Source organism: Falco biarmicus, chromosome 2 (assembly GCF_023638135.1).
Source record: "Falco biarmicus isolate bFalBia1 chromosome 2, bFalBia1.pri, whole genome shotgun sequence".
NCBI classification, from domain to species: Eukaryota; Metazoa; Chordata; class Aves; order Falconiformes; family Falconidae; genus Falco; species Falco biarmicus.
In genome coordinates this window covers 34,408,946-34,433,110 of record NC_079289.1, presented here as the reverse complement: position 1 = coordinate 34,433,110, position 24,165 = coordinate 34,408,946, and the positions used below count along the sequence as shown (strand labels likewise).

Below are 24,165 nucleotides of genomic sequence, written 5' to 3'. Positions count from 1 at the left end.
CCCAGCCCAGGGACAGGTGTGGGTGCTGGACCCAAGAGCAAAGCAATGAAATTGTTGAGAAAGCTGACAAGCACTACTGAACAGTTCCATCTGATAGATATTATTTATTGTATCAGTTATTTGGCATTTATTTTCTTTCTTCCTTTTAAACACACTGGAATGAAAGAAGTATCAAACCCCCAAGTTTTCTGCCCAAGTCTTCAAGCTGGGTTATAAGTTTCCTCAAAATTCAGGGCTTGGTACTTCCTGCTGCCAACTGGCAGCCTTGATTAGCTCCTCATGCAGAATTAGACACACACAGATGGAAAACGTTTTCAAAGATCATCTGTCAGAACAACCACAGCCCAAGAAACACTAATACAATGCAAAAGCGCTCCCCAAGACTTCACTCAAAACACAGCAGCCTCTGTGGGGGCTTGAAGAGTTTCCAAGAGCTCTTGCAATTGAAGTGACAAATATGTTATTCTCCTAAGAAACTGAGTATTTCACCAAGAAATCTCATGTGCTAAATTTTTTACTTGCCTTAAGATGTGATGTTAACCACCCCTGAGCATAAGGCCTGGTTTTACATCACAAGATGTCTTGCGAACTTTTTCTTTTCACAGGTCTCTCAGAAATAATGTTCTTTTAAAAACTTCAGTGACAACTCTTGGACTTACCCTTTCCATCTTTGTTTTTCTTTTTCACAGATATGTTTGGAGTTGTAGTAGGGGACTCAGGACGAGATGGTTTTGGCTTCTTCCCTGAAATAAAACACCAGTAACTGCAGCTTAGAAAAAAAGGAAATAAAAAAGAACAAGGACCTAAAAAGGAAAGAGATTTGTTTCCCCAGTTCAGAGAGGATTCCATTTCTATTTAGGAGTTCAGTTCTACACTGAACTTTTTCAATTTCTCAGCAGGATTGGAGTGCCTATGCTCTTAGCGTACTACTAGTAGAGGTTATGCTTGTGTTCCCAAAGTCCATGTACCTTGGAAATTTCTGTGGCTTTTTAGGTACTCTTAAGAGCATTTAAAACAGATGAGAAGAATAACCTATTAATTCTTGTGGCCAAGAGTTTAAACAGGAAAAGCTAGATAAAATACAGAGCACTATCTTGTTCACTCATCAGCAAAATGAGATTTATGGATAAAACAAGGTTGTCTGCTTGTTAATAGATTGGAAGTCTCCACTTACAGCAGCAAACTACACTATCACGTGAAGAAAATATTTCTCAGTCCTACTGGTTTTTACATCTTTCTCAAGAGTGGCTACAGGTAAAGGAAAATCACTTGTTTGTATGTTAAGACCAGCAGAACCAGTAACAGGCTCTGAAAAAACACTAGTTTTTAAGTCATAAGCATGGTGGCTCCATCTGGTGAGGAAGGCTGAAAGGAAAAAGTTAGTTACAACCAATCAGAAGAATGAAGAGCATTCCTCTGAAAATGTGGAGAAATCAACTACCTAAACATAAGTGGAGTGAAAAATACAAGTCATGTTGAAGTATTCTTCAATATAAAACCTTGAACCTATTCCCTTTATTAATTCTCATTCCCTACAATGGCAGCTTTTACAGGTAGTGCAATTCATCAGAAACCTTCAGACCTTTTTTGTAAAATAAAAATTTCTCTTATCAGGTTTTGCAGTGATCCCTTAATACATTGGCAATACCTACATTATTCACATACTATCTTTGCTCTTTTGAGAGGCAGAATAGACCAAGCAAACACTGGACTTGGAGAAACATATTTCTAATCCAGTAGGATATTGTTATAATTAAAGATCTAAAGAAAAATATTTTTCTTTTTCTCTATTTATTGAAGTTCCAAAGAGTCGATGTTCTAAGCAGACAAGACCAATAGACCTGTGCAATCTCATAAACTATGATGTTCCATTTTTGGTTTTGTTTTCAGGGGCTGTTTTACTACAGAAACAGCTCTGCTGCAGTTAAGAGCGAGGGTTTTTCACTGGCTCTGAAAAAAATGCTCAGTGCCAGCCTGTGCTGTCTGCTTTGTTCTAGATTTCCAAGTATCTATAAAGAAGCATAAGAAACACTGGCTTGAGCACTCACCTTTTGACATAAGCAGCCTTGCTAAGTCCACCTTTGCACCTTTTTCTTTCTAATTTTTTTGACAGGGCACGGGGGAGGAGGGATAGCTAGTTGAGAGAGCTACAGTGAAGAAACTCTAGTAAAGCCTGGAGTCCTTCAATTTTCTTGCTTCCATTCAGACAGGATTAGTGACTGAAGATGGGACACAAAGTTCAGCCATCTTTTTGGCCAGCAATGTCTTCCTTGATTTGAGTGAAGATGGGAGGGAGGAAATCCTACAATACTGGTTTTTTTCCACTTATAATCATATGAAAGGATAAAGAACTACTGGAGTACATTTTTAGCAGCTTTTTTCTGCTCACCATTACAGGTTGCAGAAACTTCTGTCTTCCCTAAAATGTCTAGATGAAGTCAACTCTTGTATAGATCAGCTTCTACTGCACAGGAAGTTCCTCAGGGTAACTGGCTAAGTGCTTTCCTCCCCTTAGAGTTGTGTCACGGGAAGACCCTGCTGGGTGCTCATCTTGTTTCCTCTCTTGTACAGGTGTAAATGTACACCATTAAGGAGTGAGGAGTGTCATTTTGATGTCATTAATCACCTTCTGTTCAAATGAGATCAGGTCTTAAAAGAAAATGAAGCAGATGAGAGCAAAATTAGGTCATGACTGAACTACTGCTAGTCAGCTTCAGGAAACATATATACTGATCACATGTGATTTATGCACTTCTAATTTATTAAATATGAATACTAATGCTACAGCAATTCTAGGCTCTCTTACTTCAGATTCAGACTACGCTAATTCAGGACATCCTATTTGGACAATCCTCTACCAGACACCCATCCAAAATTGTAAATCAGTGAAGAACATGAAACTTGTTTACAGAAAGGTATTGAAGCAAGGTATTGAAGCTTTGTATCTGGGCTAGAGATACTTTAGATGATGGTTTTAGACTACACTGTGAGCTATAATCTCCAAGCACTTACTGATACCATCAAAAAAACCCCCACTTAACAGTGACATATATGTTTCCTTTGTTGAGAGGAAGGTATTTTCTGAAAGCACATTAAGTGTTAGCACACTTCCTCCTTTGGTTCAATAGAGCATGAATTTGTTGATTTTCAGAGTACATTGCTGAACTCCTTTTTAGGAGAGAATTTGACAAAGAGGAAGTATGAAGAATGTGCAAAAGCTAAGCCTTATGTGGGGCTAAAATAATTTTGTATAGCTAATTGGATTTATAATTGATATTTCCACTTTCCATGGCTGCAAAACCACTTCAGATCAGAAATTCATGCTACAAATTAATGTGATATTTAGACAGCGAGATGCTCAATATTTTATACCTCACCAGAAAAAGTTCAATACATTTTCTTGCACTGTTTTCAGTGGGTTTTGTTTAAAAAAACAATGTAAAATGTAAAACTACAATAAACAGTATATATCTAAAATATAACGTGTATATAACTTATGTGACCACGTACTGCCATACACTTCCCAAAGCAAATATGAGACCAAAGATATTAGTATAGCAAAATTCCAAGTTTCTTTCTCTGACATCCCTTTGCTTTTCCTGTCTTTCTGACATTCATGAATACAAACACGAAGCTGAACATGGGTTTGAGCAGATGGGTGGATACGACTCTCCTGCTGCAGCAGTAAGGCTTGCAAGGAAAAAGAAGTGAAACCACCCCATCACTTCTGCAGACCACATTCTTAGCGGATTTCTACTTGGCAGTGCTGTTCTGGCTCAGCTGGCAATGCTCTGCACAATTAAAGAAATGCCCTTATGACTTAGCACAATGAAACAATGAAAGTTTAGTTGATGGGTTATATACGCTAGAAGTCTATATAATTCATGAGTGGTATGGATAGGGCAAAACTGACCAAAGGAAGCGAAACACACTGCACTTAAAAAAAATAATAAAAGAACACCACACCACACTGCACCTCATCCTGAAGTACCCTACAAAATTAGTAACATTTTGCAGCAGTTGTTGTACACCAAAGCCTAACAAATCCCTGACTTTGAAGTAACACTTCAACATCACTCAGACCATAACATCTACCTTGTGAAGTCTCAACTTCATTGAAAACCAGTAGTTAATGAAACAGTAAGCTGATGCATCTTTTCTAGTATTTTTTCTGTGTGGTGTAACTGCCAAAAACAAGCACACATGTTTGCTGTGAAGCAACTGGTTTTCTAACCTACAGCTAGGGAGGAGGAAGGAGTGGGAGTAAGCAGAAGCACAACACAGAAGAGGGTATATGAAAGCATCAAGCCAAAGAGGTTAAATGTCTGGCAAACGGTGGCTCCTTGTTTTGACCTACATAGCAGCCAACATTAAAAAGAAGAAGAAAAGAAAAGAACAAAACCAAAAAAACAGTTTAAAATCCTCTTACGGTTGGTTATCTCACAGTAGTGCACACAGCACGGTAGTTTCCCCAGCAGCACTCTCAGGGCAGCTGCTGGTAAAGCTCTCCTCCACAGTGGTTTCAGTTCAGCTTTCTTATAGGAATCTGAGACTTCCCAACCCACACCCATCCCTACCAGACCCGGTGACGCACATGGGGCTCAGAAGACTTCCCTAAGATCTCCACAGGCCCATATGCCGTCTCTCACAGATAATGACTCTCCGCATTATGAAGTAGCAACAAAAGTAGCAGAAAAATGCACTCTCACTCAGCAGGAATATGGCTGGGCAGCAGGAGCCGTGCTCTGAAAGGCTTTTGTTTCGCAAGGGAACCTGTCAAGTCCTCATCCTCTGATACAGCCCTAGGATTAGTTCCAGAAAATTCACTCTCTTGGTTTCTCTTTTTTTTTGGGGTGGTGGTGTTTTGTTTTTTTTTTTTTTCTTTTAGATTTGTTGCAACAACATTTTACAGCTGCCTGCACCGCATCACGACTCCCTTCTCTGTAGACATCAGCTTCAGGACCTCTGATGGGATCCATGCTGAAGCATGATGGGAAAACAGGAGCAGAAAGTCTGATTAAAACCGGTTCTTTACTCTTTAGCACAGCACTGACTCCAATGGAACATCACTGTAAATGCTATCTACCGCATGTGGGACTAACGCTTACTATAAGCACGCAACTATTTAAAAAACCATAAAATTAAACTGCTCGTATTTAACAAAAGCTAAAAACCCCTCCTCATTCTCATCCCATATTCTGAACAGACCAAGTATCTTTAACCGAATCTAAACAAGAGCCAACTAAAGTACTTCAGGATTCACAGAAACAAAAGCTCTATAGCTTGTATTGCAATTTTGCTTGTAAGAAGAAACTATAAATAGGCACAAGCAGAGATTCCTGTTTCCTATGGGATAAGCCATCATTGCTACCTGCCCAAAACTAGTATCTAAGCACCAGCATCTGTGCTCCCACTACCCAGTAAGAAAATGCTTTCTCTGTATTTCTAGCTGAGTTCAAAATGGTTCCAGTCACCCGCAGGGGAAGCAAGGATGCCACCCCACGGCTCTCCTATTCCACGCCACTGTTCTCCAGTAGAATCTTACCTTTTTTCTTCTTTGGTTGTTCAAATTCTGGAGTCTCTGGTGATTCGGCATAGGGGTCTGGGGCTTGGTGAACTTCCACCACCTCGGGGATCCCATCAAGTGTGACTGACACATGTGTAATAGGAGCCACCATATCATCATCATCAGTTGCACCAAACATCGTTGCTTAAGGGAAACAGACAATAGGAATATTTTTACACAGACACAAGGACATTTAGAAGTTTGTTGGGTTTTTTTTGTGTTTGACTTTTTGGGTTTTTTGGGGGTTTTTTGTTTGTTTTGTTTTTTTTTAACAGCAAAACTTTAAACACAGAATAAAGTAAAACTATGGCACTTAAGGCCTTCATGGGAGAGAAGGCTAGTTCATAACAGAATATATGCACCAACAACATTTTACACACGCAGAAGCACTATTAAAATAAAATAATTTAATAATACAACCCACTCTTCTAAAAAGCACAATTATTTGGTGATCACACATTTTAATTCATATTTAAGGCAATCTACAGATGTATGTATTCTTTTAACTTGGCAATATAAACAGACTAATCAGCCAAACAAAACACTGCAATCTAAACACCCCAACTTCATTCATACCTTGCCTCTGTAAATTTTGCCTCTGTAAATTTTGATTCTTACCTTACCTGTTCAACTTGACATGGCAATGAAATCCTTCATTGCAATACAACACTGGATTTCTGATATCCAAACTGTGTAAGTAAAGGCTACCTGGAAGCAAAATAATCTTACCTATTCCATGCAACCATGCTGCACTGAACCCCTCCTTCTTTCACAAATAAACAAGGCAAATATAGATTGGATTTGCTTTCATAAAAAACTTACTTATTCTTTTTTCATCCAACATAGGACCAGGGGAGTCCATATTGAGAAGTGCTTCAGCAGCCTCAATAGTTTCCATTGTTTCATCTCCATTATGACAAGATGCTTCAACTAAAAGCAAGAGAGAAAAATTAATTCTTAACAAGCTACAAACTGGACTTAAAACTTAACACAATATTTATTCTTATTTAATTTCTAGAAAAAAAGAAGTGGAAAACACGGTCTTCCACTAGATGAGTCGTAACAGGTTAGCTGCGGAGAAAATGAACACTGCAAAAATTTATTTAATACACTACTTTTTTCAGACTGTCTGTATTAAAAAAAAAAGAAACCCAAAACCAACACAAACACTTCATTTCTGCCTCATCTTTCTAACCATTCTCTCTGCTTATCAAGCACATGCAGTAAAACACAACACCCATGAACCCTAAGAAATATCACTACCACAAACAATATTCCAAACAGTATCCTTTAAAAAAACCCCAATATTGCAAATTTCTTCTTATGGTGGTCCAAAGGAAGTGAATCCCATAATTAAGAGATGCTCACCAAAAATATCCTGTCATTTAGCCTGGAGTACGGATAAGAAAACATTCCATGACTTCTATGACCTAAACTATGAATCCTAAACTATTTAAATACATGGGAATTACAGGTAGGGCTAACAGTGCAGGCTCCAGGAAAACACTGGAAAGCAAACGTAAAACACAAAAAGCAATACAGGGTGGCTGGCAAAATTCGAAAAAAGTTTGACTACTAAACAATTCCTCATCAGTCTCACGAGGGTGAGGGTGGTCATTAGAAAAATCCAAAGGTCTTGAACGTTAATATATAATGAAGGTCATCTGAAGCTACACATTAAAAAAAATCCCCAAAAGTATCATTTTGCATAATAATGTCTGTCCAAGAAGATAATATTGCTTTGACTGGAGGAGTAGCTTACAAGAGAAATTTTTTGAAAGTAATTGTAGTGACAAGTAAATTAGATGATAGTTCCAGCACCTGGTACCATAAACCTTTAGAACTATTTAACACATTCTTTTAGAAATTCCTCTCTCTTAGATGGAAATGCACGGGCCAGGCTTCCTTATCCTTTGACAGGAATTTGAAGCTACATTGTGGAACTCACTTGCACCTATCTAAGCAGTACAAAGGGCTGCATCAGTATTCCCCTCCCCAGGACACTAATGAACCTCAGTTACTTTCTCAGTCTGGTAATGAGTCAGCTTTCACACCCCCCCTCCCTGTTTAGCTTTGAGGAATTTTGGGTGGGGCAGTCACCAAAGAAAAAGAAAGAAAGAAAAAAAAGAAAGGAGACACACTGACACAGCTAGCAAAAATGCACCATAAAGCACAACACTATTAGAACACTTCTTTGCTTAAAACCAAAAGATTTATGCCAGAATTTCTATACCTAAAAAAAATAAATAATCTAACTATCACGGTAACAACAAAGCGCTCAGCTCACTAGCACTAAACAATCATACAACTAAAAAAAACAACCAACCAAAAAACCCCAAAACAGTTTCACCCCAAATGTTTACAGTTTCAGCAATCGTATCATTAGGAGATGGCAAAGATGAATGCAGATATTCATGCATCAGCCTCACCTCCTCCATCCAGCTGTGATTTACAGGCAGCACATGGAGCTCAGGAGAAAGCCTCCTTACCTTCTAGATTTTTTTCTTGACCTTAGTCCTACCATGTCCCAAGCATCAGAGGCCCAGGCTAAGACATAATAAAGTAGACGGGTGTTGGGAACACCTGACCAACACAGCAACTCACCCTGTTGTCTACAAGGCCCCCCCCACCCCATGTCTTGCACAGACATTCAGACAGTTAAGGCTCTATGCCTTCTGGCTGACATCTTCAAAAAAGTTTAAGAAATTAGAAGCACAGAGCTGGAGAGGAGGACAGCATGAGAAGAAAAGGGGAGGTAGTGAGTATGGACTAAGGTCCTAGCTTGGGAGGCCATAAAGCAAGATGAGACAGCAAACCGCTGATGCTTTTGTTGTGCAGCTTCAGGCTCTGGAGCTCAGCATCAGCCCCAGAAGTCAAACAGTATCCCTAAGGAATGCCTGCCCAGCGCAGGAGACTGAACCAAGTGCAGCCCACGCAGTCTGCAGGCATGCTCGCGCTTGGCCTGGCAGTGCTGACTTGATTGCTTCTGATTCTAAGCTTTATCTGGATGGGAACTTTCCCTATCATCTACCAGCATAATGAAGACCACAATAAGGACGTCACTAATTACAGACACATAGCACCGCCAAAGCCATCTGTCATCAGTTCTGACGTTGTTGAAATGGACAGGAAGGTAACCTGCCATGATCCAGCTCAGCCAAAGCTATTGAGCGGGGCTGGTTTACGCTGCCACATACAATTTAAAAGCCAGCAGTGCTACCCCCTGGCTCTTGGTGCTGCGGGCAAGGAGGAGGGTGCAGCTTCTGTTTGCTTTTCACCTGGCAAGAGCTGTATGAGGAGCAAACCTGCCCGCTTGCTTTCATGCACTGAGGTGACGGAGCAGAGTCAATTCTTCACTCTGAATAATGGCAGGTGAGGCAGAGGTCACCAGCCTTACATCACTGTGGCTAGAAGTCGACCATTCATATCCAGGACTAATGAAAGGAACTTAGAATAGTCATATAAATTAACATAAACATAGAAATTAATATAATCAGATGCTCACAAAAAACATCAGGAGTGCCAACTATCTATCTATCCACAGACACAGAACGACAATAATAAGTTTCTTAACCACATTAATGCTTTTACTAACACCCTTCAAGCCTCTTAGAAGATGACTTCACAAGGTGGTTTGAGCCAAATTAGTATTTGCCTGTTGCTGAAAAAACAAGGGCTGTGGTTCTTCCTCCCATCTCTGCCCCTGGTTCATGATCCAAACTCCTGTCACCTAACACAAGCCAGACTTCACATTATTTGATCATGCAGCAAGACAATTCAGCTTTATAAAATGGCTGAAAAGAACTTTTTAGTGTATTCCTGGATTAGCAAGTTGAATTACAAGAACATAAGAGCTAACACAAACAAGGTGTGGGGCACCACAGAGGAGATGGAGCAGCACCTCTCTGTCCCACTAGCAGCAAGATGCTAATTCACATCACCCAGCTTGAGAAAGTGCTCGGAGATAACCAACTCAACCACCAAAGGCAAGCTGGTGTCTGTTATTTTAGTTTCTCTCTTAACATTGCAGAAAAGTATTCTAACCACTGGCATTTATGATGCAGTCACAAATTTAAGAACTGGGATGAAACGCTTTATTTGTTACACTTTGGAAAAGTTAGAGCCAAAAGAATGGTGGTGATGGAAGCAATTTCTGAGAAGCATCAGATTTCAAATGTTATCTTCAATAGGTAGACACTTATTAAAAAAAAAAAAAAAAAAGAGGTAAATAAGAGTTATAAAAGAGCGTGAGGAGAGGAGAGAGGGGAAAGCAAAGAGCGTGAGGAGAGGAGAGGGGGAAACCAAAGAGCGTGAGGAGAGGAGAGGAGGAAAAAAAAGAGCGGGAGAGGAGCGAGGGGAAAAAAAAGAGCGGGAAAGGAGCGAGGGGAAAAAAAAGAGCGGGAAAGGAGCGAGGGGAAAAAAAAGAGCGGGAAAGGAAAAAAAGGAGGCAAAAGGCAGGGAGGAGAAAGAAAAAAATAAGGGGAGGGAAAGGGAAAACTGCACTCAAAAGTAACTTCATTTCTTTCCCAGGGTACTCTACAAGTTCTTGTTTATCTGAGCAAGCCACAAATGTAAGCCTCTGTACCTGCACGTCAATACCAGCCCAGATACTGCGAATCCAGGTTTGCTATGAATCAGCACTCACCGTTAGGACGAGGCTTGCCCAAACACAGCTTTCTGTTCTTCTCACCTGGTGGAGAAAGAAACTATGCCTCATGCTAGCAGCTCCCCACCTCAGTCCAAAGTCCTGCTTTCCCTACTCCTGCCTAGCACCTTTTTTGAAAGCTTTACACTGCTTTTGGTGATCCCATCCTGCTCCCATTGCTTCCCCGGTGGTCAGCTGCCCCCCAAGAGCAGACCACAGGAGTCATTGCCCAGGCCAAGATAAGGGCTGTGCTAGTCACAGCTGTGTTTAAATTCACTGCTGGTTTCACTATAGACAAAACCAGGGACTGCAGAGCCTCAAAATAACAACGGAAGAAATCTAATGTTGCTAAAAGTAGAAAGAGATCCGCTAAACTTGGGCAGAGCCCCCTTTTGCAGAAGAGCTGGCTGTTAAATTTAGGTGATTGCTTTTTAGTGTCAGCTCTATGCTGATTGTTAACTACCACTGGAACAGAGTTTAAGAACAGGTATTTCAAGAGATCTACACAACACCCTTCATTTTCTTAAGTAAGGCTTTAAAATTTGTAAAGAAAACTATCTCATTGGGGAGCTACATGAAAAAACCCTCGCTCTTTTTAACCAGATGCTACCTGCAGCAGTGAATAATTTCTTTATAAAGTAACTGAAACAGTACTTGTTAGGTTTTTTTACAACTGGCATCTTGTCAAATCAAAATCCTCATGGGTTAACACTACGAAGCTCAGTTTCCACCTAACTACTCTTTTGGATTTCTTTGTAACATCACAAATTATCACCGAAGATGCTGGGTTTGTGCAGGGCTGCAGCACCTCACGTGTCTTTGCCTGCGTTCTTCTACCTGACCCACTTGGCTTGTGCCACAAACACTAGAGTTTCACCAAACATACAAGCCAAATGCTACTGCGCTTCGAAATGTTGTAAAATAACTTCTGAACTGGTTATTTAGCACCATTATTGATCTATAAATATGCACACTTCCATGCTCCCTATTCAGACTAGGGCACAGGGCATCTAAGCACGAATTTTCTCTCTCCTCTCTCAGTGCTGCTGCTTCCCTGATCCATGAAAACAACACCAGAACAGGTGAAGCACAAAATGGCTGAGTATGATTAACTGTTATTTTTCTAAATTAAACCGGCCAGACATGGCAAACTTAAAATAAAAAATAATTAATAACAACTTTTTTTTCCAGGAAGTTATATAATCCAATTAGTTCCTCCTCCTTATGCACCTTATAACCATAATCAGTCACATTAATAAGTTATATAAAGCATAGCAAACTGCACCATCTGACGAGTTGGTCTAGAATTTATTCTGCACAAAACATTATCCTCTGTATTTTTCAGAAAAAAACCCCCACAATTCAACATTCCCTTTAGAGATAAAACTTCAAAGCCAAATGCTCCAATTTATTTTGTTAATCGCCTTTTACTACATGATGGTTAACCATTTAAAATCCCATAATATTGGCAAGAAACTGACTATATAAATTGCCATCCCAGCTTTTCTAGGGATAAGTGCTTTTAAAGTGGAGGGTGGTGATAAGGCAGGTCTGCCTATTCGTTACAAAAAAACTACAGCATGAGCATTATTGTAACTAAAAAGCTGGTTGTTAGCCATGTTTCAAGCAGGGCTTCATGTGAAACAGATGTTCTTACAGTTTTCTGCAGGTTATAATTTATACTAGAGGTAAGTAATCACTGATGTGCAATAGCTGTGCCTTTGAAGGGCTGAAGCTACATCCTATAGATGGAAAAACCTACTAGCACCAATCATTCTGCAGACAGATCCCTAAAATGTGATTGCTTCGGTTTCAGGAGATCTGCTAATTTCTGTTAGTTTAGGAGAAAAGAGAAGCTTAATGTATGACAGAGAGATAAAACAGTACTGAAGAACTGGTAACTTAAAAAAACCCAAATCCTGCATATTAAGCAGACATGTCTCAGCAATGTTTTGTCACAAATTAAGGCGGTTTCAGTTTCGTTTTGCTGTGAACTTCAGTCTTATAAATATTTTCATATGGAATTAGTACAGTCTGTATAATGTCTGATCCTCTCTCAAAAGCATAGCATAGAAGTGACTGAAAAGACTGGTACAAATTTCAAAGAAGCAAAACAACACATTTCACTGCTGAGACCAAACACCCCATGAAAAAAATATCAAGAAGGGTACTTCAAAGGAGGGAGGGGAAAAAAAAGGCAGTTGAAAAATAGAGTAGGTGGGAAATTTCAGTTATGATTAGTCCCATTTCAAAGGCAGCCTACGGCAAGTCATGCTTGAACTGGGTCTCTTCCACGGCAGCCTGGCAGTTCAAGTGGGCAGCTGCAGCCACAGTCGACGCCTGCCTGCAGCAGGCAGGGAGGTGACAGGGGGCTCCTTCCCCAGCATCCTCTCCTCACCTCCTGTGGGGTGCCTTCACACCCCTGGGCCCCCAGATTCTGCCCACTTGTGTCAGACTGACAGAAACCATGGACTGAGCCAGTGCCACCTGCCTTGCATCCTGAGCAGGAGCTTTCACCAGCAGTACTGGTCCCTGCCTGGCCTGGGTTCATACGCTTTCCCTTCCAAGGAAACCCACAGTATGCACAGTAACTGCTAGGATGGAGACTGTGAAACAGATAATTAGTTAACACCTCGTTCACAACAATAATCCCTGCAAAGTGGCAGCTCTGGTTTTCTAAGGACTTTGCCTTTAAAGAAAACCAGATTGCTTGAACCACAATGGATGATGGGAACAATACTGTACTTGTCTGCCTCCAAAGTATCCCAGAAACCCTTGGACACCATTGGTTACAAGGATTACATATTTTCAGTCTCTGGCAGCAATTTGCAAACCCTTCCCATGTGACCAGCAACAAAAGAAGTGTTAACAAGAGCATTCACAAAAGTGGAGTTTCACAATTACTCATGCAAGTAAAAATTCACACACAATATATTACAGTTAAAATGGACTTACAAAAATGATCTGCTACGAAAAATTCACACAGCCGCGTTAAGTGGTGCTTAAGTAACACACTGAGGAAATGCCAGTTGCAGTGTGAATAATTAACATGAATAGCAAATGAACAGTTGGCAAGAGGTCTCAACCTGAAATAAAGTATGTAAAATCTTCTTGAATAATCAGCTAACTTACTTGTATGGTCACAGTCTGTTCACAGATAATTCACTACTAAGAAAAAAAAAAAGGTGCCATTTTTATCAGATAAAACCACTTACTGAGAACTGCTCATGTCAATTTACTCTGTGAACCTCATGTCAAGTTTGTTGAGTTTTTGTTTTGCTTTTGGTGGTAAAAGATTGTATCAGAGTACGCCTTTGGAAATAATGTCAAAAGCATTACTGAAACCAGCAAGCTATCTCCAGCCCTGGAGACAGTCCAGGTGTGAAGCCTAATGGCTGAGGGAAGATGCAGAAACAGATCCTCTCTCTGGGAAGTATCTATCCCACCTTTCAGACTTGTTCTGCAAAAATATTTCTAATATGTGCATTCAGTGAGGGGTTGTTTTTTAAAAAAAATGTGACTTAATGTTTGAGCTTTCCTCTTGAGAGCCGTCTTCTCTTTGGGGTTACATTTTCTAACAGAATTTACACAGAACATATGTATTTTAGGCTTTAATCATTATTAGAAATCCAAGATTAATTCTATGCTGAGCATACTTACACCAGGAAGTCATGCTAATGTGCACATTTTATGGCTAACTGTATACTCTCAGGAAGCTAAAAGCAGTACATCTACTCAAGTTGCCCATTCCTGCTGTTTGGTTTATGTATGTTCATTTATTTGGTTTATGTATGTTTACTTAGGTACACACCAACCATTAAAGAAGAACAAACAAATCCTATGCAAATACTAGCAAAGGAAAATCTTGTTGGTACTCTGAGCAGGACTCTATCTTAATCTCTGTTGATGGATGAAGCTCTTTACCGTTATCAGCTGTGCATCTGGGATTGCAAGCCACCTGCAGCATTAATAACATTTTCTGTGTCTTGTACAGAATTAACAGCATTCAATACTTCTATAATTTTGTTTCCTGTTGGTTTTTGTCATTAAGGTTTTCTCTACCATTAGCCACAGCCATCTTGGTGCAAAAACATGGCACAGAAATATTTTTATTGCCAACCTGTAAGGGTGATATCATCATCTTCTATGATTTGCTCTTCTGCGACGTCCAGAGAGCTCTCAGTGATCATGTCACTAGGTTCATCCACGCAGGTTAAGCCAGAGTAGTTATGTAGGATGTCTGCACTAGGAACATGCTCCACAATGACAGCAGGGAATATAGACGGATCACCAAGCTGGGGCATAGAAAAAAGAAAATTAAAATAATGGTAGTTAGACTACATCCAACCTAAACACTGATTAATATGTCAACAGACCTATATTACATCACTTGAATATTATTAGGCCATCAGGATGGAGTACCAAAAAATGGGATGACTTCTAGCACATAAAACCATACAGCAGCAGTGTCCCACTATGAGCCAGAGGCTGAATATCACTGTAGTATCTAATGTATTTACTCCATTCGGTAATACCAGACTCCCATGACATTATTTTGCAGCATAAAAGCTGACAATACGGAGGAGTGGCACAGCACATGCTAAACTCTGCTGGCAATAATACTGGGCAAGCCACTTGCTGCAAGCATCTTACATCTTTTGCTCTTCCCATCAATCTGGGGGTGGAAGAGTCCCCTGGATATCAGGACTGCATGAAGAACTCACAGGTACCGAGTCCCCCATGTGGGGTTGCTAGTTAAGATTATTTTAGGGGACACTTGATACAAGAGCAAGGGGTGTAATAGGGAGTGAGCTTGATACACGTGGCATAATACTTTATAATTCCTATGGCTTTAGTCACTTGACACTACTTCCACCCTGCTTTCCTTCCTATGTCAGCTTTCTGACATCACCCTTCTGTCTCAATAGCTATTTTGCATTAGATACAGAAGAAAAGAGGCAGCTGGGAAAAGAGAAATCTAGCTGATCAGTAATATAACAAGAGCACACTCTCTGAAAAGGCATCCATTCAATAGTAAGAAGTTTTCAGAAAATACTGTTTATTACAGACACAATATTTTACAAAGTGAGTCTTTTAAAATGTCATTTGCAGGAAGAAAGTCATAGCTGATGATAACAGAGCAGGCTCAGAGAAAGCCTAGTGTAACTACGTTTTTCCCACTATAAAAATAAATAATGTTATGAATGTGGCAAGCTTAAAAACAAGAAAACACAGGACAAAGTTGCTAAAACATGTTTCTGAGAAAACCAATATACGTACATCTGGTCTCACCCTCCATAGAAGAGCACAGACATGTGAGATCAAGCACTTTTTTTTTTTTAACCACAGAAGAAAAAAGCCCCAACCACATGATTATGAACTTGCTTAGGGATTACTCATGTCTCACAGCCTTGCCACTACACACACTGCCACCACTGGAAAATGGTACCAGAGCTACTGGCCCAACACAAACAGCTATGGGAGTAAGCCTCTCCTAGGGAAGAGTCTGGAACCTAAGTACAGAAAACAGAAACTGCAATTAGAAGTTTTAAAAGGCTGCAAATATCACTTCAAATTGCTCTGTGTTTTCTGAAGCATGTCTCAGCAACCACTGTGGTAAAGGGCAATCAGGAAAAAAGGAAGAATTAAGAAACAAAACTAGTATTTTCATGGGCTTCTATCATGGACAGTCTGCTAAACAAAAAACGCCAACAAAATGAAAAGCAAACAACCCCAACAAATAACCTACCTACTCTACCAAACAGAAGATTCAAAATAGAGTAACATGGTAGGAGATCCGTAACAATGAGCAAAGGGCAGATCAGTTAAAGCCCTCTTGTGCAACCACATTGCCAGATGTTGGACATACACAGAGTCAAGCAATGGGACAGCTTCTACCCCACACATTTGTGGCCACATCTGTCCAAGTTTGCATTGTGCCAAGGCTGAGAAATCAGGCACCATTGGTGGTCAAGAGGTCCCTGCTGTTCCTCAGAAAGAATCGTGTTCACATTGTGCATCCTGTTTGTTTATTAACACCAACATCCCTGATCTTATTTGCCTCCAGGCAAGAACAAACAAATAGATTTGATTAAACAAAAGCCGTATCAATAAAAAAAGATAAAGCACTGTAAAGAGGGAAATACAATAAAATACTGTATGCATTTAAAACAAGTTTTATATTCAACAATATGTTCCACAAATTAGAAGGAAGATTACAGCCTCATAACTGAGATAAAATTCATGCTCTAAAAATAGTTTAAATACCTCCATTTCAGTAATATGCCACAGCATATAACTTTTAGGATGTAAGATGCAAGTAATCAGTCTTGTCATCCTGCTCCAGTTCATAGAGACTATGGGTGAAGTTCATCTCACCTAACTTCAGACAGCTGTGATACAGACACTTGGACTTGAGCTAGGATCCTTCAGAACCAAAAGAGAGAGAGGGGTATTTCTAGGGCACAATTTCCCTGCCCAGTTTTAGGCTCCTGTGCTACGATAGGATGAATCATACCCTAAAAATGCCTATTCCTCTCTGTTGACTATAAAAGGGTGGAGGCATTGGAGTATCTATTGCTGACGTAGGCATCTATCTTCTCCATGCTCGTCTGCAAATGGCCAGCTTACTCCCTGACATGTCTTCGAAGCGAGGTGCTCCTTCCTCCCTGCTTCTGCCATTGCACCAGCTCGATAGCTGCAGCATCTGCAGCAGTGTATCAAGTTGCCTGTGCTAAGGACAAGCCTCACCTTAGCTTCTTCTGAATAAAAAAAAAAAAAAATCACTCTGGCTCAGCATCATCCTTCTCTAATGACTGACAACCACATAATTGACTTGGCCTCTGAGAGGCAAAAACACTGCTGTTACTTTTTAGTGGGGGCAAGTCATAAAAAACTGTTTCAGAATAATAAATGAAACACAGATAAACCCAACTGATTGTTACACGTTTTCAGCTCGGTTTCTCAAAGCCCTGTTTATATTACACCCTTCTTGTCACTCTGCTATGAAACTTAATTACAAAACAGGCTTCACTGCTGACTGAAATGTTTCCCGTGGTAATAAACAGTGCTGCTGTCATACATTTCAGCAGCACTTGGTTTGATCCATACGATCAGATATGATCTGCTCCACAAGGTTAAACTGTATTTTGACCATGTCTAGAAGCAACCATCCTATACACACATACTCTGGCACAGTAACCATGTCTGTCTACAGGCAGAGAAACTCCCATGGCGTGGGAATACCTGGGCACTTGAACTCCGTGCCAGACTGTCCAAGGCGCTTGCTGACACACTGTGCTTCCGAAAGACAAGAGACAAACACAAAAGCATTCACTTGTGGTAAAACACTTTAAATGTGGTTTTCTTTAAATTAATAACAGTTTTGAACTGGAAGAGTCAGAGTATATTCACACTTATTGTAGCCTTTTATTTTAAAACCATCGTTACACCTGCTTCCAACTTATACTTTACGGAGATGTAAGATACGGATTTTCTTTCCTGTCACAGCTGTGAAAAGGAAAGGCTGGACCAAATAAATAATACACCGTAAGAGAGAAAAGCATTCACACTACTTCAAACAAATTTAATTTGAAATTATTCTTGTGGAAACAGTCATCACTTTTTTGTACAGTATTTGCAACTGGTTATGATTTCATTAACAAGCACTTAATTCAGTTTTAAAAGCTACTGTTAATATATGCTGATGTACATATGACTGTTTTGAGAGGTAAAATCTCACCTCAGTACTTCTACAATGTCCCTGATTCCACTGAAAGCACCTGAATCCCAGTGGAGAGCCAAGGTAAAGCTTCCTGTAGTTCTGCTGTTGTAAGACACAGGAATAACTTTGTATGCATTTAGAACTGCAGAAGAGCCCATGTTTACTATTGCTCCCTTTGATGCTAGTGTGTAATGAGAATTACACACAGGGAAAACATTAAATTAAAGACTAGAGAGTGGTGCTTCCATTAAGACAAATTAAATTGCCTCTCAAATAGCAAGATCACAAAATAATTTATTTCTAATACAAAGGTGGTTCTACATGCACTAACAAACAGGAAGTGTGTAAAGCATCCCAAAATTAAAAAAAACCTCCCAAATTAAAGTGTCAGCGATAATTTTCAAGAAATCAATACAAAAATCCATAGAAGAACAATTTGTGCATTTTTTCCTATTGCCTATTTCTGCTACTTCATCTTTCTCACGCAAAATATAGTTAAAATATGACACCCTAGCTCTGCCAAAGCTTTGGTTTGACTTCAACACATCTCCCACGTCTGCTGGACACATAAAGGAGTTGAGCTACTGCTGAAATCTTCCCAAGACTCAGACAACAAATTCCTCACTGTAGTTTACCTACAAACCAGTCCTGTAGGCCAGCCTTTAACAATTCGGAGGAGTGCAAAGCTTCAGACAGATGCTGCTGTCCATGGAAGGTCCCATGAGCAGGTCCCTGAAAGGATCGGTCATGCTCCATGACTCCCTGAAAACTGAACTCTGCCCTCCTCTGGGGGCCAAAGGCAGCAAACTTCCCTCCTGCTCTCAAATTCTTCTTGGGTGTTTCACATGCTGACAAGGTGCTTCTTTCTCTTCTCTGAGAATTTTCTTACCAGCTGTCACCAACTGACAGAAGATCAAAATACCATCCTGGTTGTTGAAATGGAAAATAAGGAAGGGGACTTCTGTTTTGGAAGTAGTGCCTTCTCATCCTATAAGTCCTCTAAGGAAGAAAACTTGTCCCAGGAATATGGCGACTATGTTCTAACTGGTGTGGAATAAATTTTGTGAGAGTGATGGGTAGGAAGAAAGGCATGCAATAGGTAGGAGCAGGGAAAAGCTACAGGGGGGGCAGGGAGGGCACAGGGAAGAGAAAGAAACCTCAGTGAAAAAAACCTGTCTTTTTAACAGAGCAACAGAATTCAGACTTGCAAGTCCAATTCAGTTGGCCATTTATTTTTAAAACAAAACCTAAAAAAACCTAGGCAAAGTGAACTTAGTGACTAGAAAATGGAATTTATTTTTTTCTTGCTGAAGGTTCCTGGGCCAACAGCAGAGGCAGCCTCTTGACTTTAAAGGTGTTCCTGTGGCCAGCATCTGGGAAGTTATGAAGTTTCAGAGAGGGGTGCTGGAAGCAATTAAATACTGCTTGCTTTTCTGGGGAGACAATCTCATTATGGACCTTACAATGATTTCCTCAAAGTCTTCATAAAACTGCAAGTCGACAAGGGGGGCACTTCAGCAGGAGTTGGAAATAGCTAAAAAACATGGATCTTGGCCTTGGCTGAGTGACTTGACCTGTTGGCACAGAGCAGTCATGCCGGGGACCACACCAGCGATGTAATGTTTGCAATGATTCTGCGTGTGCCCGGCACCATTTAAAACTTCCTAGTACAGATCCAGCCTCTGTGGCTGCTTTTATTCAGCTTTTTAAATTAAGAATGTCCTGATCAAATACCACATTAACTGTAAGTTCACGAAGGACTAAATCAAAAGACATTGAGAGGAGAAGCTGCAGACTTGAAGAAAAGCAGTTTCAGGCAGCAGGACCGACTATGTGTGCAGTCACTCTCACTCTGACCTGGGCGGGGGAAGGGCAGAGATGGCAGAGAGGGAGAGAAAGCAAACCCTCATTTAACCAGGATCTCTGATATGTAGCAGCATGTAGCAGGTTACCAGCAGCATTAATGTAAGCCACTTACTCCTTTCTCAAAATTACAAGGATATTTTCACCCCATTTCTTCCTCATCATACATGCACAATGTGATAAATGAACCCTCCAATAAAAATAAAATAAAAAAAAACCCGCCACCTTATTTTCTGACCTCAAAAGGATACGGCTGATAAAAGAGACACTTTCCCATTCACACAGAGCTACATGATAGAGTCCCTCCCATTAGCATCTGCCACTGGCTGAATGCTTACATTTGCAAATAGACTGTTCATAATTTACGGTTGTTTAACTAAGCCTTTAAAAAAAAAAAAAAAGCCATGAATTATGACTTCCCTGAAATACTGAGTGTAGCTGCCATCTAGACCCTGAACCTCTCCTCCCTGCAGCTGTTCCATGTCCTGGCAGCTCTTGGCACAACAGGGCTCCAGGCAAAGCTTTGACAAGAAGAAAAGTACCAAAGTTCTTGCAATGCCAGCTTTTGGGGGCATCATAAAAATATTTATCCAAAGATCAGTTGAATGACACCTGTCACCTTTTCTATACTGATAAAGCTCAAAAAATATGTTTGACCAACACAGAGCACTTCCAGAGCTAAAATTCTTGCAACGTACACAAATCATGTAATTCACCCCTAAATACAGCTCATCTATCCAGAATTTCAAAACTTCAGGAGTAGCAATAGATTTTATATTGTAACAAGCAGAACAACCAGGTATAAGCAATTAGCAATCTTTTTGGGTTAATGCTATACTGGAAATCCTTGTTCAACTAAATCTTGCTCTACCTTCCCACATCTTCCCCTACACAGGACTCCTTTTCTACAAGTGAGTATTTAAGATCTACCTTCATGCAGCCAGCCAGCTAGCTACCTGCACCTTTGGTATCTGAACTAAGTCAACTCAGCAATTTGAGAGAAGCTTGTATCCAACTGTTTGCAGTGATGGACCTTCTGCTATGCACACTCTCTCTGGTCTTTCATATCTTTGATTTCCTGTATGCTACAGGACACCTTCTTTCCTTAGGCTTCACCTGGTGTAGGATTCATTTGAGTTATGAGATAAATGATAAGGCTGAGTTTGCTCTGGAGCTGCAGAAAGCTCTGTTTAGGGAGGGTTTACTGCCCTGTTCAGTGCCCTCTAGTATTTTTGAAGTTTTTCAGGTGAGCATCTGAAGAAATTTCAAGAAGCAGAACACATAGCTAAACTGAACAAAAGCACGTTTGCTTGCACTACCCCTTCCAGAAACCACACTGAAGTAGCCCTCCCATCTCAATTCTCCCCTCTCCCATAGGCTTGTAAAGTAAAGCCAGCGATGAAGAACAAACAGAGGTAATAAACAAGGCTCATTTTCAGCTATGTTTGTGCAATTCCCATATCTAAATCCCCAGGCTACCACAAGCTCTGGAAAAATACAGGGAAGGAAGTTACATTACTAGTTCCACCCAAAACTGAGTTAGCACTTTAGACAGACAACACTCAGTTCATTGAAATGATCACATGACTGACACCAGAAGCAGGCCACTAATCCAGCCAGATACTAGGCCACACAAAAAAACAGACACAAGATTATAAAGCCAAAAGTATTTTTGAAAGAGGAGCACAAATGCTTTTCACATTCACAGAAAGGAGAACAGTTTGTCATGGTACTTCTCAGTCTTTTAAGAACTGCCTCTCCACAGTACCCAGACACCTGATTTCTTGTTAAATTCAAAACCCTACTATTAACCGCCACCTATATAGGAGCTGCCTAATTTTTACAGCAGGAATCCTTTACTGAAGCCTCAGGACTCACAGGATGTGGTTTAGATAACACCTAACTGAGAGCCTGCTCAGATAGAAACAGATGTATTTTCCCTGCAGTGTGAAAGAAACCAATTTAAATTACTTTGAAGCTTATTTCTGAATAGCCAGCATACAGTAATACAATTTAGAAACCAATCTGCAAAAAGCAGCCAGCGGGTACCTACTGCTCCTGCTAGTCATCTGTAGTATGACCGTTACTTTAATTCAGAATTTTATCCTAGCACTCAGGGAAGTTAAAACTACTGTCAAATACCAGAATGTGGGGAATTCTGCACCGCAAATAGATGGATTCTACTGGTACAAATCAGCAACACAGGAAAAACATTTTCAGAGGAGGATGTCTCTGCAATACTGCAGAAGCTGTAACATTTCAACCAATTTCTGTTCTGCCCATGCAAGTTACAGGAAGCGACAGGAAGCTTTTGAAACAGCACAAAGATCTGCTGCAACAATAATGACCTCAGTGTTTGCTGTTTTGTGTTTTACACCATATATTTTTCTTATGTTTTCAGAATACTCCTAGCACCAACTTGTATGAATATGGTTTCTTACACTGTCCCATCATACCTGCTGCTCATCCTCCATGACGTTGCTGGCAAATTCAAACACAAGTTCATTCTGCTGTACAACTGCTGCCATAATAACGCATTCCCAGGTCTCAGCTCCACATACGAAGAAAAATGTTCTCAAATGTGAAAGAACGGAGAGAGTTACTGAAGCCCAGCTGGGCAGAAAGGCAGGATCATAAAATGAATCAAGTAGCAGTGTTCGTAATTCTTAGAACATCGGTGTTCCCAGGTTCTTCTCTTCTCAAAGGGAAACAAACCAAGTGAAATCCTTTCCTGAGTTGTTCTTCCCACCTCGATAGCCTTTATGACTGTGGAGGGAAAAAATAGAAAAGTTCTAATTAAGAAATGATTGCTTTAGCTATATGAAATAGTAGCAGTCACAAAAAAGCTTGCTCCAAACTGTAACTCGGACTTCCAAGGAAGTTGAGACACCTTTGTATCTTCAGAGGTATTACTTTTGCTGATACACACATGCAAATTTTTCATTCCCTTAAACATAAAACTGTTTCAGAAAATAATACATCAGTTTCAAGGTGTTTCACATTAAAAACATGAAACTAAGCAAAAGTTACAAAAGTTAAAAGAAGAAAATCCATCTTTTCATTTGATTCTTTAAAGTATACTCAAAAGTAAAAATACAAAACCCAGACTGACCTAGCAAGCCGTAGAATATCTCAAGTATATCACCTTTCTTCTTTACACATCGTTCAAATTTACCAAAGTTGTTATTTTGCAAGTAAAATGCTCTAGATCTTGATTCCCACAGCATCAAACAGATGAATCCAGTAAATAAATTCTTTGTACAATGCAGAGAGTCCCCGAGTTTCTACATGAAGCAAACTTTCAGCTTCTTGTTAAAAATGCACTGTAAACGTATCCTTATCTCTATCACAGGCTCACAAGCAGCCGGAAGGAAACAGCACTGACCACATCATGGCAAATTAGAACAGGAAAAAAAACTGCACAGTACAATAACAAAGAAAAAAAATAATATCCCAAGCTATGGAATGTAAAGAGCTTCACTGGAGGGATGAGTGCCTACAGCTCCCACATTTCCATTTACTTATCAGCACAACAGGTAAAAGAGGTTAACATGAGTTTACAAAGAGGTATGCTGTATCACTTCTGAGGAAAAGACAAGCATAAAATGTAATCTTTTTACATAACTAAAGTGACCAATATATTGATAAAAAAGTCTGCTGTTTCAAAAGAGTTAACAGAAACAGGTGTCTAAAATCAGAAACCTAAGGGGGTATGATGATGGCTAGGAATTTAAATCCATATGTTTTTAAGGAAGTGAAATGTGTGGTGCCTAGCATTTTGACAAAAATTTTTTAAGCTGCCTTTGATTAAAGGGCTGCTGTGACAGAAGAGTAAGGGGCAGAGGTCTAACACATACTTATCTGGACCGAGACCTCCAGGAAAGCCTCTGGGCAACTTCAGTGCCATTGGTGAGGATTAACATCTGCCTTTGTACAGGAAGTTTAACTTTGCCTTGTTTTTGCAGTAGGCTGAAACTCAAAAACATGAAGGGCATCTTCCTCTCCCTGATGTCAAGCAATTTAATTAGGGAGGATCACGTCACAGCCTCATACTCCCTCACTCTAAGAAATTTAACAGCTGTTTTTCCCATATAGATTGTGGTATTCCCAAATTCCTAAGCAGTGATGGCAGAGCATTCAAGCATTTAAGTCACTAGATCCTTCCCTTCTAAGAAATCAGGAAACCCAAGATTATGCAAACACAAGAACCTCCCCAACTTCCAAAGTGTACTTTAATTAGCTGTTAAAGGATTCCTAAGAGTAGCCACAACCCTAACTAGAGAATATTTGCATTAATGAGAGCTACATGCATGAACAAAGGAGGTGGTGCTTTAGGAACCGTGACTGTTCAACCTCAGCCCTTGCCAT

General features: G+C 40.1%; 1 protein-coding gene across 7 annotated transcripts in view; it reads right to left on the bottom strand.

Annotated features, from left to right (window-relative positions):
- The window catches only part of ELF1 (E74 like ETS transcription factor 1), a 92,250-nt gene that overhangs the window by 19,109 nt on the left and 48,976 nt on the right, over positions 1-24,165 (bottom strand). For 6 of the 7 annotated variants that reach the window (XM_056329910.1, XM_056329908.1, XM_056329913.1 and 3 more), the window contains 5 exons: positions 22,254-22,563; positions 14,332-14,506; positions 6,389-6,496; positions 5,546-5,710; positions 660-743 (listed from right to left, as the gene is read on the bottom strand). In XM_056329910.1, coding sequence (XP_056185885.1) covers positions 660-743; positions 5,546-5,710; positions 6,389-6,496; positions 14,332-14,506; positions 22,254-22,325 — 604 coding nt within the window. In that variant the 5' untranslated portion in view covers positions 22,326-22,563. Of the gene's footprint in view, positions 1-659; positions 744-5,545; positions 5,711-6,388; positions 6,497-14,331; positions 14,507-22,253; positions 22,564-22,909; positions 23,155-24,165 lie in introns of those variants that run through there. The other variant, XM_056329912.1, reaches the window with a different exon arrangement.